The following is a 12,824-nucleotide window of genomic DNA, read 5'->3' on the forward strand; positions in this document are numbered from 1 at the left end:
TTGAAAGATCATTTTGCAGTGTTCTAACTTCTCTGAGCAAATACATAGACACACACACAGATACTGTTAGTATCCAAGTTCTTATTCATCTTTGTTAGCTAAGCATTTGGGGAAATAATGTCCAGGGCACATGTATTCCATTCCTTGATCTTTATTTAACCTTTAAAAAGAAAACAAAAACCAATTTTTGCTTGAAAGCAGACTGGCTTATGACCTAAAAGCTTCTGAGACCTCCAAGGACTCTGAAGAATTTCTAAAAACCTGATGAGTTTCTGTGGGCTTCAGCACCTTTATCTGCTTGGTTCCTTCTTAGAGAGGGCACAAGGCCCAGAAGTGATAGTAGAGCAGCAGCTGGAGAAGTTGGTTTGGGTTGGACAAACTGAATAAGGAAGTAGTCTGTACAAGGTGCTTATCTTAACTTTCATCACTTAGACACCTTCATAGTTGGTTTCAGAGTCATTTGAAGGCACAACATCAGGTGTCGATACTCCATCATCACCTGAAGGGAAAAGAAAGCAACTTCCCATTTCTTAATGACCCTTCAGGATTATTTTAGGTGCACAAAAGAATACTTGGATTTGTTAGCATTTGGGGTTATTGGAAAGGTGCTTTGAAAGGTTGTCACCAGTATCTGAAGAGAGTGTACAATTCTAATGGATGCTTTCTTTCCCTCAGGAGGGAATGCCAGAAGCCCAGAAGACCAGCTGGGAAAACATGGTGAGAAACAAACAGCAGGTGAGAAGGCGCTCTTTGCTTTTCTTCGATGTGCCCTTCTTCAGAATTGCTCCGGCAGTTATGGTCATCTGTCAGGAGGGCATCAGTTTAGGTCTGTTAATTACAGAAAATTTGGACACTATTTATTGTATTTAAAATATTCATTCATTTATATAAGAATATATTCAAGGGAGTCACTGAATATTCACAGATTAAATTTTTTTCACCTACAGTAGGTTCTGTCTGATATAAGGATTTGGAAAGACCGGAATATTTTTCTTAATCCACTTCTAGAGAAGCAGTCTTCAAGTTTCTCTTAAATTAAAAAAAATATGAGGAGGTGAGGCCATGTATCTTTTAGGTACATTATTCCTAGTCTTATATTTCTTTGACTGAATTCTTCTATTTGTAAACTAATTTCTACAAATAGTAAGAGAAGCATGTACAGATGTTGCTGATGAGCTTGTTGTATAGTAGGTGCCTGGAAGACAGTCTCTTTTGTCTGAACTCAGTTCAGTATCTTGGCAGCTGGCCACAGGCAGACTCTTCTTGCTTGGAATCTGGTCTGGATTTTTTGTTGTTTCTGTTTCATTTTATCTTAGTCTTTCAGAAACCTTGTGTTGTTTTTTCTATTTGGAAGAAGAGCTAAGTGACTTTAAGTTTAGTAGATCTTTATGGTTATTCTTGTCTTTGGGGGTGAAAAAAGAAAAAAGACTGAGTTAATAGTTTTCTTCAAGATCTTTGTCTCCTCCTAGGAAAAGACGATTGGGGGTGTGGGGGCAGAAAGTAGGAAGAATAGATACATGACATACAGGAAAATGCGTATATCTTTACAGCGTGATGAATTTTTACATATGTGAACACTTAGGTGACCGCCTCCCAAATCAATATGTAGAACATTTTCAGTGCCCCAGAAGGCTTCCTTATGCATCCTCCCAGTTATTATTCTCCCTGCCCCAAACAATAATCATCAGTGTTCCTTCTTTCAGCATAGATTAGTTTGACCTACTCTTGAATTTAAGGTAGATGGAACCTACACTCTTTTGGTATTGGCCCTTTTACACAACTTTATGTCTGGGACTCATCTATGTTTTGCTTCTATCAGTAATTCTTTTTTATTGGGAGAAGTCAGGTATCTTGTTTATGTCTCAGAATGATCCATCCGCATCTGCAGTCTTTATTTGGCATACCATCTTCATATTTTGCTGTTAAAAGTATAAAAATCCAAATGATGTTACCTTTAGTGAACTCACTACTCTCCTTGCACTTAAAAGCCAAAGTGCCACAACGCTTGAGTGATAGTAGAAAACATACTGTTATGATATTGACATGTATTTCTTTTAAATCACTTATGAAGAATTTTTAAAATAAAGAAATTTTCGATCTTAATAAAAATAGGGAATCTGTACAAAATAGATGGTGATCATTTGCATTTTCAAAAGGGAATTTGGTTTAGTTTTTTAATATGGAAAATTCCCCAAATGAATTTAAGTTATATTTCAATTTAAAAACATTTCCTTTATCCATAGCCCTTCAGGAATAAGCTTCTTGGTCTTAACTATAGCAGAAAACTCTGGGAGAATGTATTTCAAGTATTTTTAATAATAAACCATTCAGAAGCCCTTTTTTTTTTTTTTCCCTTCAGAGTTTTTAAATGTCCTCCCTAACTGATCTGTTTTATGGGATGCAATTAAAATTTTTTATTTCAATAAATCAGATACTTGTCATGGTACATGTCAAAGAAGTACAAAAATACTTCAAAAAATGCCTTCCAACCCTAGGCCACACATATCGTTTCATCCAGTGAGTCAGGGTTAGTTACAGACTTATTTATTGGTTGCTGCACTGCGCAGCTTGTGGGATCTTGACTTCCCTGACTAGGGAGGGATCTGATCTGTCAGTTAAGAGTCCTAACCACTGGATCATCACGGGGTTCCTCGTTACATTTTCTTATGTATCCATCCTGACATTCGTATGTCCACTAAACGCCATACTGCAGATTTAAGAAATGTGTTCAGAATTCCTAAATTAGTTTATGGAACTTGAATTTTTTTCTGGTTTATCAGTTTCATACAGTTGTAATTCTGAACTGGTACACTGGATGTTTTACTCTCCTTCCCTTTTACCTACAGACCTCCTGAATGGTCTTCATATCCTGCTGACCGGTGCCTTTGCAGTACTTAACGGATGCAGTGGTTCATAGTAACCACTGGGGTTGGAAGAGAAATGTCATAAACTAAATGCTGATGAGCTGTTTAAACATTGACAAAAGTGTGACTGTGGGGGAAATCAAAACTGAGTTTTATATAGAAAAGTTACACTGCTATACCTGGGTATAAACTTTAATAGGAATTCCACTATATCTTAAAAGTACTACAGTTTTGAAAACTAAAACTCTGTGTGGACTTTCTGATCTAGAGGTAACATTTTATATACTGTAGTAGCAATTTGTTAGGGAATGTTGGCTAAGATTTAAGAAAAATTAGGAATATTTTGGAAGATAAAATTATAGGAACTTGAAGACAAAAATAACAGAACTTTGTCTTTACTGAAATAAAGTATTACTATAAATTGCTGTTAAACATATTTTCCCCTTGTTTTTTACAGAGAGATTTAGGGTGCCTGTTTTGCAATGCAGTTTCAAAAACATACTGTGGTTGAATTTAGGATTTGTGAGGAGAATAATTTAGGATTTATGTTCTTATGAATTGAGCTACTTGTCAAGAATCAGAAGTTATAATTCCATTAGCATTAGCTTGCTTAATGATCTCTTCATCTCAAATGGGGTAATAGCTATTATGATTTCTCTTGGAATTATTTCCAAGCGAAATAAAAATACTAAAGTGCTATCAAAAAGCATTACTGTTAATGCAGCTATGAAATATGTTCTCTTCCTGTATTATTGAGCCTTTCTTTCCCTGATTAGTTGCTAACATTGTAGCAAATCCACTATGCAACCCCATAGGTAAACAGCCCCATCAGTTCAGTTCAGTTCAGTCGCTCAGTCGTGTCCGACTCTTTGCGACCCCATGAATCACAGCACGCCAGGTCTCCCTGTCCATCACCAACTCCCGGAGTTCACTCAGACTCACGTCCATCGAGTCCGTGATGCTGTCTAGCCATCTCATCCTGGGTCGTCCCCTTCTCCTCCTGCCCCCAATCCCTCCCAGCATCAGAGTCTTTTCCAGTGAGTCAACTCTTTGCATGAGGTGGCCAAAGTACTGGAGTTTCAGCTTTTTAGCATCATTCCTTGCAAAGAAATCCCAGGGTTGATCTCCTTCAGAATGGACTGGTTGGATCTCCTTGCAGTCCAAGGGACTCTCAACAGTCTTCTCCAACACTGCAGTTCAAAAGCATCCGTTCTTCGGCGCTCAGCCTTCTTCACAGTCCAACTGTCACATCCATACATGACCACAGGAAAACCATACCCTTGACTAGACAGCCTTAGTCGGCAAAGTAGTGTCTTTGCTTTTGAATATACTATCTAGGTTGGTCATAACTTTTCTTCCAAGGAGTAAGCGTCTTTTAATTTCATGGCTGCAGTCACCATCTGCAGTGATTTTGGAGGCTAAAAAATAAAGTCTGACACTGTTTCTACTGTTTCCCCATCTGTTTCCCATGAAGTGATGGGACCAGATGCCATGATCTTCGTTTTCTGAATGTTGAGCTTTAAGCCAATTTTTTCGCTCTCCTCTTTCACTTTCATCAAGAGGCTTTTTAGCTCCTCTTCACTTTCTACCATAAGGGTGGTGTCATCTGCATATCTGAGGTTATTGATATTTCTCCCGGCAGTCTTGATTCCAGCTTGTGTTTCTTCTAGTCCAACGTTTCTCATGATGTACTCTGCATATAAGTTAAATAAGCAGGGTGACAATATACAGCCTTGGCGTACTCCTTTTCCTATTTGGAACCAGTCTGTTGTTCCAGGTCTAGTTCTAACTGTTGCTTCCTGACCTGCATACAGATTTCTCAAGAGGCAGGTCAGGTGGTCTGGTATTCCCATCTCTTTCAGAATTTTCCACAGTTTATTGTGATCCACACAGTCTAAGGCTTTGGCATAGTCAGTAAAGCAGAAATAGATGTTTTTCTGGAACTCGCTTGCTTTTTCCATGATCCAGCAGATGTTGGCAATTTGATCTCTGGTTCCTCTGCCTTTTCTAAAACCAGCTTGAACATCAGGGAGTTCACGGTTCACGTATTGCTGAAGCTTGGCTTGGAGAATTTTGAGCATTACTTTACTAGCATGTGAGATGAGTGCAACTGTGTGGTAGTTTGAGCATTCTTTGGCATTGCCTTTCTTTGGAATTGGAATGAAAACTGACCTTTTCCAGTCCTGTGGCCACTGCTGAGTTTTCCAAATTTGCTGGCATATTGAGTGCAGCACTTTCACAGCATCATCTTTCAGGATTTGAAACAGCTCAACTGGAATTCCATCACCTCCACTAGCTTTGTTCGTAGTGATGCTTTCTAAGGCCCACTTGACTTCACATTCCAATATGAAAACAGATAAAATTAATTATCCTAGATCCTGAATGCAACTTATTCCCACAGCATTTCAGTTTGATGTTCTTTCAGTTGCCTTACACTCAAAAGTTTTCATATTAAGAAGGTGTTACCACAGTAGTGGGCATTACTTCACAAAGATTATAGGGGTTGAACAAGCTGTTGCAACTAACTATTCTGATTAAAATATGTCTGTTAGAGTCAGGTGTACAGAAAGGTAGGGAAGCAGAAGCAAGCAAGTGACTTAATGTATAGTGATGTTAAATTGGCATTTGTTTGAGTACTTCAAAAGTAATCAAAGAAAGTAACATTCAGACTTGTCATTTGAGCTACTGAAATATAAAAAGCAGCCATAAAATAAGGGCGCATAGGTGATAGGGTCATACCATTATTTGAGGTTTTTACTCTACCTTCCAGTACATAGTTTGTTCTAAATATATAGTTGACCTGGCCTTTTTTTCTTCCCCTTATTTATGAGTTTGTATTTTCAGATGTCATTAATATTGGATTGCTTTTGTAATAATAAACTCTTCCTGTATAGGTATGAAATCACCAGAAGAACAGCTGGTGTGTCTGCCACCACAGGAGGCCTTTCCTAATGACCCCCGGGTAATAAGTAGACAGAGAGGCTCTGATTACCAGTTTCCATCCTCTCCATTTACAGACACACTGAAGGGCACCACTGAGGAGGACGTGTTGACAGGTCAGGTGCTGACAGTGGAGGAGCAGTGTGTGCCAGCCCCAGAGCCACCCGCAGCGAGCGAGACCACAGAGAGGACAGTGCTAGGAGAGTATAATCTCTTTTCTAGGAAGATAGAAGAGATTCTGAAGCAAAAGAATGTTTCATATGTCAGTAGAATTTCCACACCTGTATTTTCAACGCAAGAGAAGATGAAACGGCTTTCCGAGTTCATATATTCTAAAACTTCCAAAGCTGGTGTGCAGGAGTTTGTAGATGGCTTGCATGAGAAACTAAATACTATTATTATCAAAGCATCAGCCAAGAGTGGGAATTTGCCACCAGTCAGTCTTAATGAGTCTTGTCCTAAGATAGCACTGAGTCCTCTGGGAAGGCATGTCACTCCAGTTTCCTCAAGCGACTTCAGCAGTAAACACCGTCTTGAACTCCTTGGTAGTGACCCTTTGAAAGATGCCAGCTCTCAGGAGCAGCATTCCTCAGCTTTGGGTTCAGCTGAAGTAGCGGTGAACCAGCCACATCAAGCCACAGAGCCAGTGGTGACTTCTGATCATACTGTACCTGGTGGTATTGCCCGGGAACCAGTAGAAAAGGAAACAGCAAAATCGCCCAATGATGTAACCATTTCTGCCCAGCCAGCTCTTTCAAATTTTATAAGCCAGTTAGAACCTGAAGTTTTTAACAGTTTGGTTAAAATCATGAAAGATGTCCAGAAAAATACTGTGAAATTTTATATTCATGAAGAAGAAGAGAGTGTTCTCTGTAAAGAAATAAAGGTAACTAAATGCGAAGGTAATCATAATGCTATCTATACTTGTGTTGTTGAGTCTGACCTCTATAAAATGGATTTTTTGTTTTTTAAATGCTGACCATATTATTTTTTATAATTTAATGCAGAGTGGAGTGAAAGACTAGTAAGTTCAACTAAATTCAGAACCTATGATCTAAACATCTTAGAATTTTGAATCTTATTTTGCATAGTATCACTTTAAAGACCAACTGCATACAATTGTCATACCTTTACATTATTGATTCAAAGATTTTAAATGTTTCTTGGGTGTTTTAACAAAGCAGAGGGAGAGATGCAGAGAAATGAAGTTGTCACTGTTTACCTCATGGGGTTTTATCAGTCATATAGAAAACAGAACCGTCTGGGATGACCTAATGTTGGTATCTTTTTGTGTTTATTGATGTCCTGGTCATGCCAGGGTTCCCTATAGCCCTTATTGATCAAAAAACATGTTTCTGAAAAACTTAGCCAATCATGAAAGATTCTTTATTGCAGGAAATTGTTTTTGTACTCAAGCTATGGAGTGGACTAGCATTTCAGGCAGTTGATTTAAAAAAAAAAAAATACACATAGAGACATACAATTCATAACACATGGGACAATTATATTAGTGGTTAACTAGTAATTAGTAATAGTAGTTAGCCAGTTAGTATTCACTGGTGGCTCAGATGGTAAAGTGTCTGCCTGCAAGGCGGGAGACCCGGGTTCGATCCCTTGGTTGGGAAGATCTCCTGGAGAAGGAAATGGCAACCCACTCCAGTATTCTTGCCTGGAGAATCCCACGGACGGAGGAGCATGTGGTGGGCTATAGTCCATGGGGTTGCAAGAGTTGAACATGGCTGAGTGACTTCACTTTAATTCCTTAAGGGAATGCCTTGTTTGTGTCATTGTTTTTGTGAAAGTTGCTCAGTCGTGTCCAATTCTTTGCAACTGCATGGACTGTATAGTCCATGGAATTGTCCAGGCCAGAACACTGGAATGGGTAGTCTTTCCCTTCTTCAGGGGATCTTCCCAACCCAGGGATCAAACTCAGGTCTCCCACATTGCAGGCAGATTCTTTACCAGCTGAGCCACAAGGGAAGCAAGCCCTAGTTTTCCTTAGTAAGGGAATGCCTTAGTTTTAAAAATATGCCTGCTCTTTTATGCAATTTACTTACCATGATGAGCTTCTGCTTTTTTAGTTAGAGGAAGGAGAAGGGACTGTAAGTGACCTACAGCCCAGCGTGCCTCAGAAACTCCATGCTTTGACATGCCCCGAGCCTTTGTCAGTTTGAGGATCTCTGATGTTGGCATACTTGACCTGATGTGCTCAGGGGAAGGTGAAGAGCATGGAAGTGGAGGCAGCCAAGTCCTCAGTATGTTGCCTTTAGTCATTCCATGTAGTTCCTTGGGAGGATGAAACCAGATTTTTCAGGAATTTCTTGGTTGTGTTTTTGCCCTGTATGTTCAAGCATTGAGCTTCTCAACACTTTTTCACCCCCAGCAACATGTTTCCACATCTCTGTGGGCATCACTGCACATTGGCATGGAGCTCAATGAGAGTGGGTTGGGCACAGTTCCCAGTGTGCTCAGCGTAACTCCATCTCCCAGTGTATTTTAAAGATTGTAAAACACTTAGAGTAAATGTGTTTACTTATGAATGGTGGTTTTAATCTATTATGGCTTAGAGTAAATCATATTTCTGTTATTTATGTAGAGGAGAAAAAGGATGTGTATTTTTAAAATAAAAGGAAATTAGATCAGATTTTAACTCTTTTAATTAATACCCATTAGAAATTTTGCAAAATGTTAGAGTATAGGACTTCATAAATAAAATTTTAAACTTCCTGAATATTTCTGGAATCAAAATGATTTGTTGCTTTATGAGTTATACTCTTATATAAAACAAACTTGCATCTAAAGCTTCTTAGTGTAAAGAGACCAAAAATTACAAGCAGCTCTATTAGACGCTAATTTCCTTTTTCATAACTTGATGGTAAGCTGCTCGGGGCTCTCTCCAGAGGCTTTAGAGGCTAGAGTAAAATGAAACAACATAGAAGATGCTTCAGGGCTACACAGAAACAACTTCTTTGGGTATGACCCTTATAGACAGCTCTTAAACACTGCTGGGGGCAAGGTTGGTTTACATTTATGGTTATCTAACCAGCCTTGCCACACATGAGAAAATGAATCTGCTCCTGCGTCTGAAATGAGGAATGTGACCTTCAGAATCCTGCCTTTTGCTTCAGGGTTCAGGATTCCCCCAGCAAGCAGAGAATGCTGCCAAGACTGGTTATCTTGTGTCCTTTGAAAGGTAGCACTGTGTCACCAGCATGGCAGGAGGCATTATTGGGAGAGTCTGTTTTGTTTGAAGGTGTAGACTTGACAGGCAGAGCTAATTAATGTGTAAGTACCACTGTACATATTGAAGCTCTGTATGAATGATCTTGGGGTGGTTGTGAATTAAATGAGCTTCAGCAGTTGGAAAAGTGCTTTGTAACTTTGAAAGAATATACTGGTAACTGCTGCAGATAATCAAAGGCTTGCTTTAAAAGGAAGAGAAAAATGGAAGTGAGGGAGTGGTTGCCCAGAAAAAGTATGAAGTTAAAAACCTGGGCTAATCCATTCTTTCCGTTCTGTTACCCCAGCTGGCATTTACTTGGCTTTGACTGCATAGGATTTGTAATGCTGTGATTGTGACCATGAAAGCTCTGAGCTTCAGAGTCTTCTCTAAGAGTGGCCTTGATCTCTGAGGGCCCTCGTGTAAAGGTTATCATTAATTATAGTCCAGTAGTAGTTAAATATAACCAGTTTATCTTGCATTTCTGGTGTAAAATGGATGTTTGCAAGAAAACTTTCAAATGTTGATTTAGTTTGTTTTTTCTTTTCAACAGGAGTATCTTATCAAATTAGGCAATACAGAGTGTCACCCAGAACAGTTTTTGGAAAGAAGATCAAAATTAGATAAACTATTGATTATTATTCAAAATGAAGACATTGCAGGTTTCATTCACAAGGTAGACTATTACACTGAATTCCTTACTTTGTAAGAAATGTCTACTATCTTTGAGACTGAAGCTGTTTGTTTTATAAATATTGTTAAGTTGTAAAGGAGATAAATCTTCAAGCTTAGGACATCTAGGACCTGCACTGTGCTCTGTGAATTGACTTGTGGGATTCCTGTTTGTACCTCTGCAAAATTTTAAATTGTAGCCTATCACATATCTTCTCTATTGCTTAGTCAAGAGTAAGAACATTGACTGCTTGAATGCCACTGGGTCTGCTGACTGTTGTTACCACCTTCATTCATATGTCCTTGGAAAACCTGTTTCTACCCCCTCTTTGCCAAACCAGTCCCCCTGTCCCTTGGGTTTGGGGGTGCCCCATCTAGCCTTCGGAGAAGGCAATGGCACCCCACTCCAGTACTCTTGCCTGGAAAATCCCATGGACGGAGGAGCCTGGAAGGCTGCAGTCCATGGGGTCGCTGAGGGTCAGACATGACTGAGCGACTTTATTTTCACTTTTCACTTTCATGCATTGGAGAAGGAAATGGCAACCCACTCCAGTGTTCCTGCCTGGAGAGTCCCAGGGATGGGGGAGCCTGGTGGGCTGCTGTCTATGGGGTCGCACAGAGTCAGACACGACTGAAGCGACTTAGCAGCAGCAGCAGCAGCAGCATCTAGCTTTAGGAGCCTATGTCAAGCACCACTGCTCTCTGAAGTCTTTCGTGACTGTTCCAGGCTCTTCCCTCATCTGAATTCTCAGTACTCACAGAGCAGGAGAAGTTAGCATTCATTATTCTGAATGATGAATTTCCAGGTCTGTTGTAAGTGCCTCTTCCTTAGAGTGTTCTGTCAACATAGATGCCCAGTACATGTTAGTTTGTATATTTGGAAAAAATGTAAATATTTTTGCATTTGACTTTTCAGAGGCAACACACTAACTAGTACAGGTGAGCCACAGTATGTTTCTGGTACATTTCACACTTTAGTCTTTCCTTATTTCTATTTTTATTTTCGTATTTAAATAGGTACCTTGTTTGGTGATGTTAAAGAAGCTCCCTTGTGTTAGTTTTGCTGGTGTTGATAGTCTGGATGATGTTAAAAATCATACATACAATGAATTATTTGTATCTGGAGGTTTTATTGTTTCTGATGAATCCATTCTAAATCCAGAAGTAATCACAATTGGTAAGACTTATTCTTTTAAGCTTGTAACTTGTGTCTTCTCTAGGTTTTTCTCATAAGTGACTCACTTGTACTTTTTCATGTATTGTCCGTTCTGCCAGTCACAGGTAATTTCCATCATTTTTTGGAATGTTTATTACTACAGATTTTTTTGCCATTCTTCTACTCTATGAATAACTTCTCTAAATCTGGCATAAAGCAGGGCTCTCTGCACCTACTTCACCTAGATTACTTTTGGTTTTTGTTAAACTTGTTTTTTGTGTGTAGATTTTATTTTACTGGATCTCAGAGAGATCGCTTAGATCTGTCTCCCTTTGAGGGGGGAAAAAGAAAATACTACATAGGAAAGTAGGTGTTCCTACGTAATATCAGCAAACATGTCTTCCATAATTCAGTTGTGGAGTGACTTATTTATTGAATTTAAAATAAACTTCATTATCTCTAACAGAGAACCTTAAAAATTTTTTGACATTCCTCGAAGAACTTAGCACTCCAGAAGGAAAATGGCAATGGAAAGTCCACTGTAAATTTCAGAAAAAACTAAAGGAACTGGGCAGGTAAGGTTTGAAAAATAACTATTGGTTGTTGATTTTAACATTTTGTTCACAGAATTTTGTTCTCTATATGTTTATAGATGATAGATGCTGCTTGGTTGTCATAGGTATCTTTTGCCAGCCAAAATGGTATTCTTGTTTATGTAGAGGTTTGCCAAAGTTTATATGACCTTTGCCATTTGGGCTTAGAATTGTAAAATGAGATAGTCAGCATTCTTTTTTTTTTTTTAATGGAACTGTATATATGCTAGATCAGGTCCTATCCCAGTTACTCTAATAACACTACACATGAGACAAGGATTAATTTTGATGTAAGGGGTTCTATGATTAGTTCACTAATTTGTGTAAATAAGTGATGTCTAACATGTCCAGAAGTCACTTCTCAAAGTATGATTCTTGGAATAGTAACTAGTCCCTTGAGAGGCTCTGCAAATAACTGTTGTAATCAGATGACTGCTAGAGTCCATATAATGTCCTTATTTACAGTTAAGGGTCTGAGAAACTGTAGTTAAGGATACTATGTTACATTCTGTCAGCATTTCCAAAACGTAAGCCACAAAACTTTTTTTCTTCTTGTACCTGTTGAAATTCCATGGCACACAATCAGGGAAATTCAGGCCTAAATAATTTTAAATTAATTTTCATTGAATTTGATTTTTTAAAAAGGTCAAATCATGTGAAGTGTAGGCATTGGGCAAGTCTTTTATAACAGATACCAACACTGAGGGCCAAAGGTATAACCTGTTCAAGTTAGTACCCTCATCTTCCTGACAACAGCCAATAATTTCTCCCACAGGTTGCCTTATGTCTGGAGGTAGAGATAGCTTAGAGCCATGTTCTTTTTGAAGGAAAGATTTATATCTTTGTCCTTTTATGCCTTTCATTGCATTTCTAAATTAGTGAAGCTGAAGAGAAGTGAAATTTATTTAATAAGTTGAGATTTTTGTCTGAACTGAGTAACTGGTCCCCAGGCTTTGGACCCAGAGAAAGCCCTTAACCATGGGATTGCACAGTTTCTATTCTTCCTCAACTCAGAAGCACCCATACGTCAGGCAGTGAGCCAAGCAGTGTGGTTGTGATCAGTTGCCTCTGTTGAGAAATTACGCTGTCAATTTCAAGTGAAAACATCCATACTAAATTTTAGAGATGCAGATCCAGATACTGAACTACTTAATTTCACAGATTGAATGCTAAAGCTCTAAGTCTGTTGACGCTACTGAATGTCTATCAGAAGAAACATCTGGTTGAAATTTTGTCATATCACAGTTGTGATTCACAAACTCGAAATGCTCCAGAATTGGATTGCCTTATCAGACTTCAGGCTCAGAACATACAGCACCGGCACATAATCTTTTTAACAGGTAAAGCACATGCTCTAAGTTTTCTACTATGAATTCAGG

General features: G+C 38.8%; 1 protein-coding gene across 6 annotated transcripts in view; it reads left to right on the forward strand.

The window, feature by feature from the left end:
• TASOR (transcription activation suppressor) overlaps positions 1 to 12,824 on the forward strand; it is a 51,731-nt gene that overhangs the window by 34,739 nt on the left and 4,168 nt on the right. For 2 of the 6 annotated variants that reach the window (XM_068982781.1, XM_068982784.1), the window contains exons 17-22: positions 676 to 735; positions 5,759 to 6,690; positions 9,578 to 9,700; positions 10,714 to 10,873; positions 11,319 to 11,427; positions 12,607 to 12,785. In XM_068982781.1, coding sequence (XP_068838882.1) covers positions 676 to 735; positions 5,759 to 6,690; positions 9,578 to 9,700; positions 10,714 to 10,873; positions 11,319 to 11,427; positions 12,607 to 12,785 — 1,563 coding nt within the window. The remainder of the gene's footprint in view (positions 1 to 675; positions 736 to 5,758; positions 6,691 to 9,577; positions 9,701 to 10,713; positions 10,874 to 11,318; positions 11,428 to 12,606; positions 12,786 to 12,824) is intronic. The other 4 variants (XM_068982782.1, XM_068982785.1, XM_068982783.1 and 1 more) reach the window with 2 other exon arrangements.

The sequence above is a fragment of the Capricornis sumatraensis genome, chromosome 10 (assembly GCF_032405125.1).
Source record: "Capricornis sumatraensis isolate serow.1 chromosome 10, serow.2, whole genome shotgun sequence".
Lineage (NCBI taxonomy): Eukaryota > Metazoa > Chordata > Mammalia > Artiodactyla > Bovidae > Capricornis > Capricornis sumatraensis.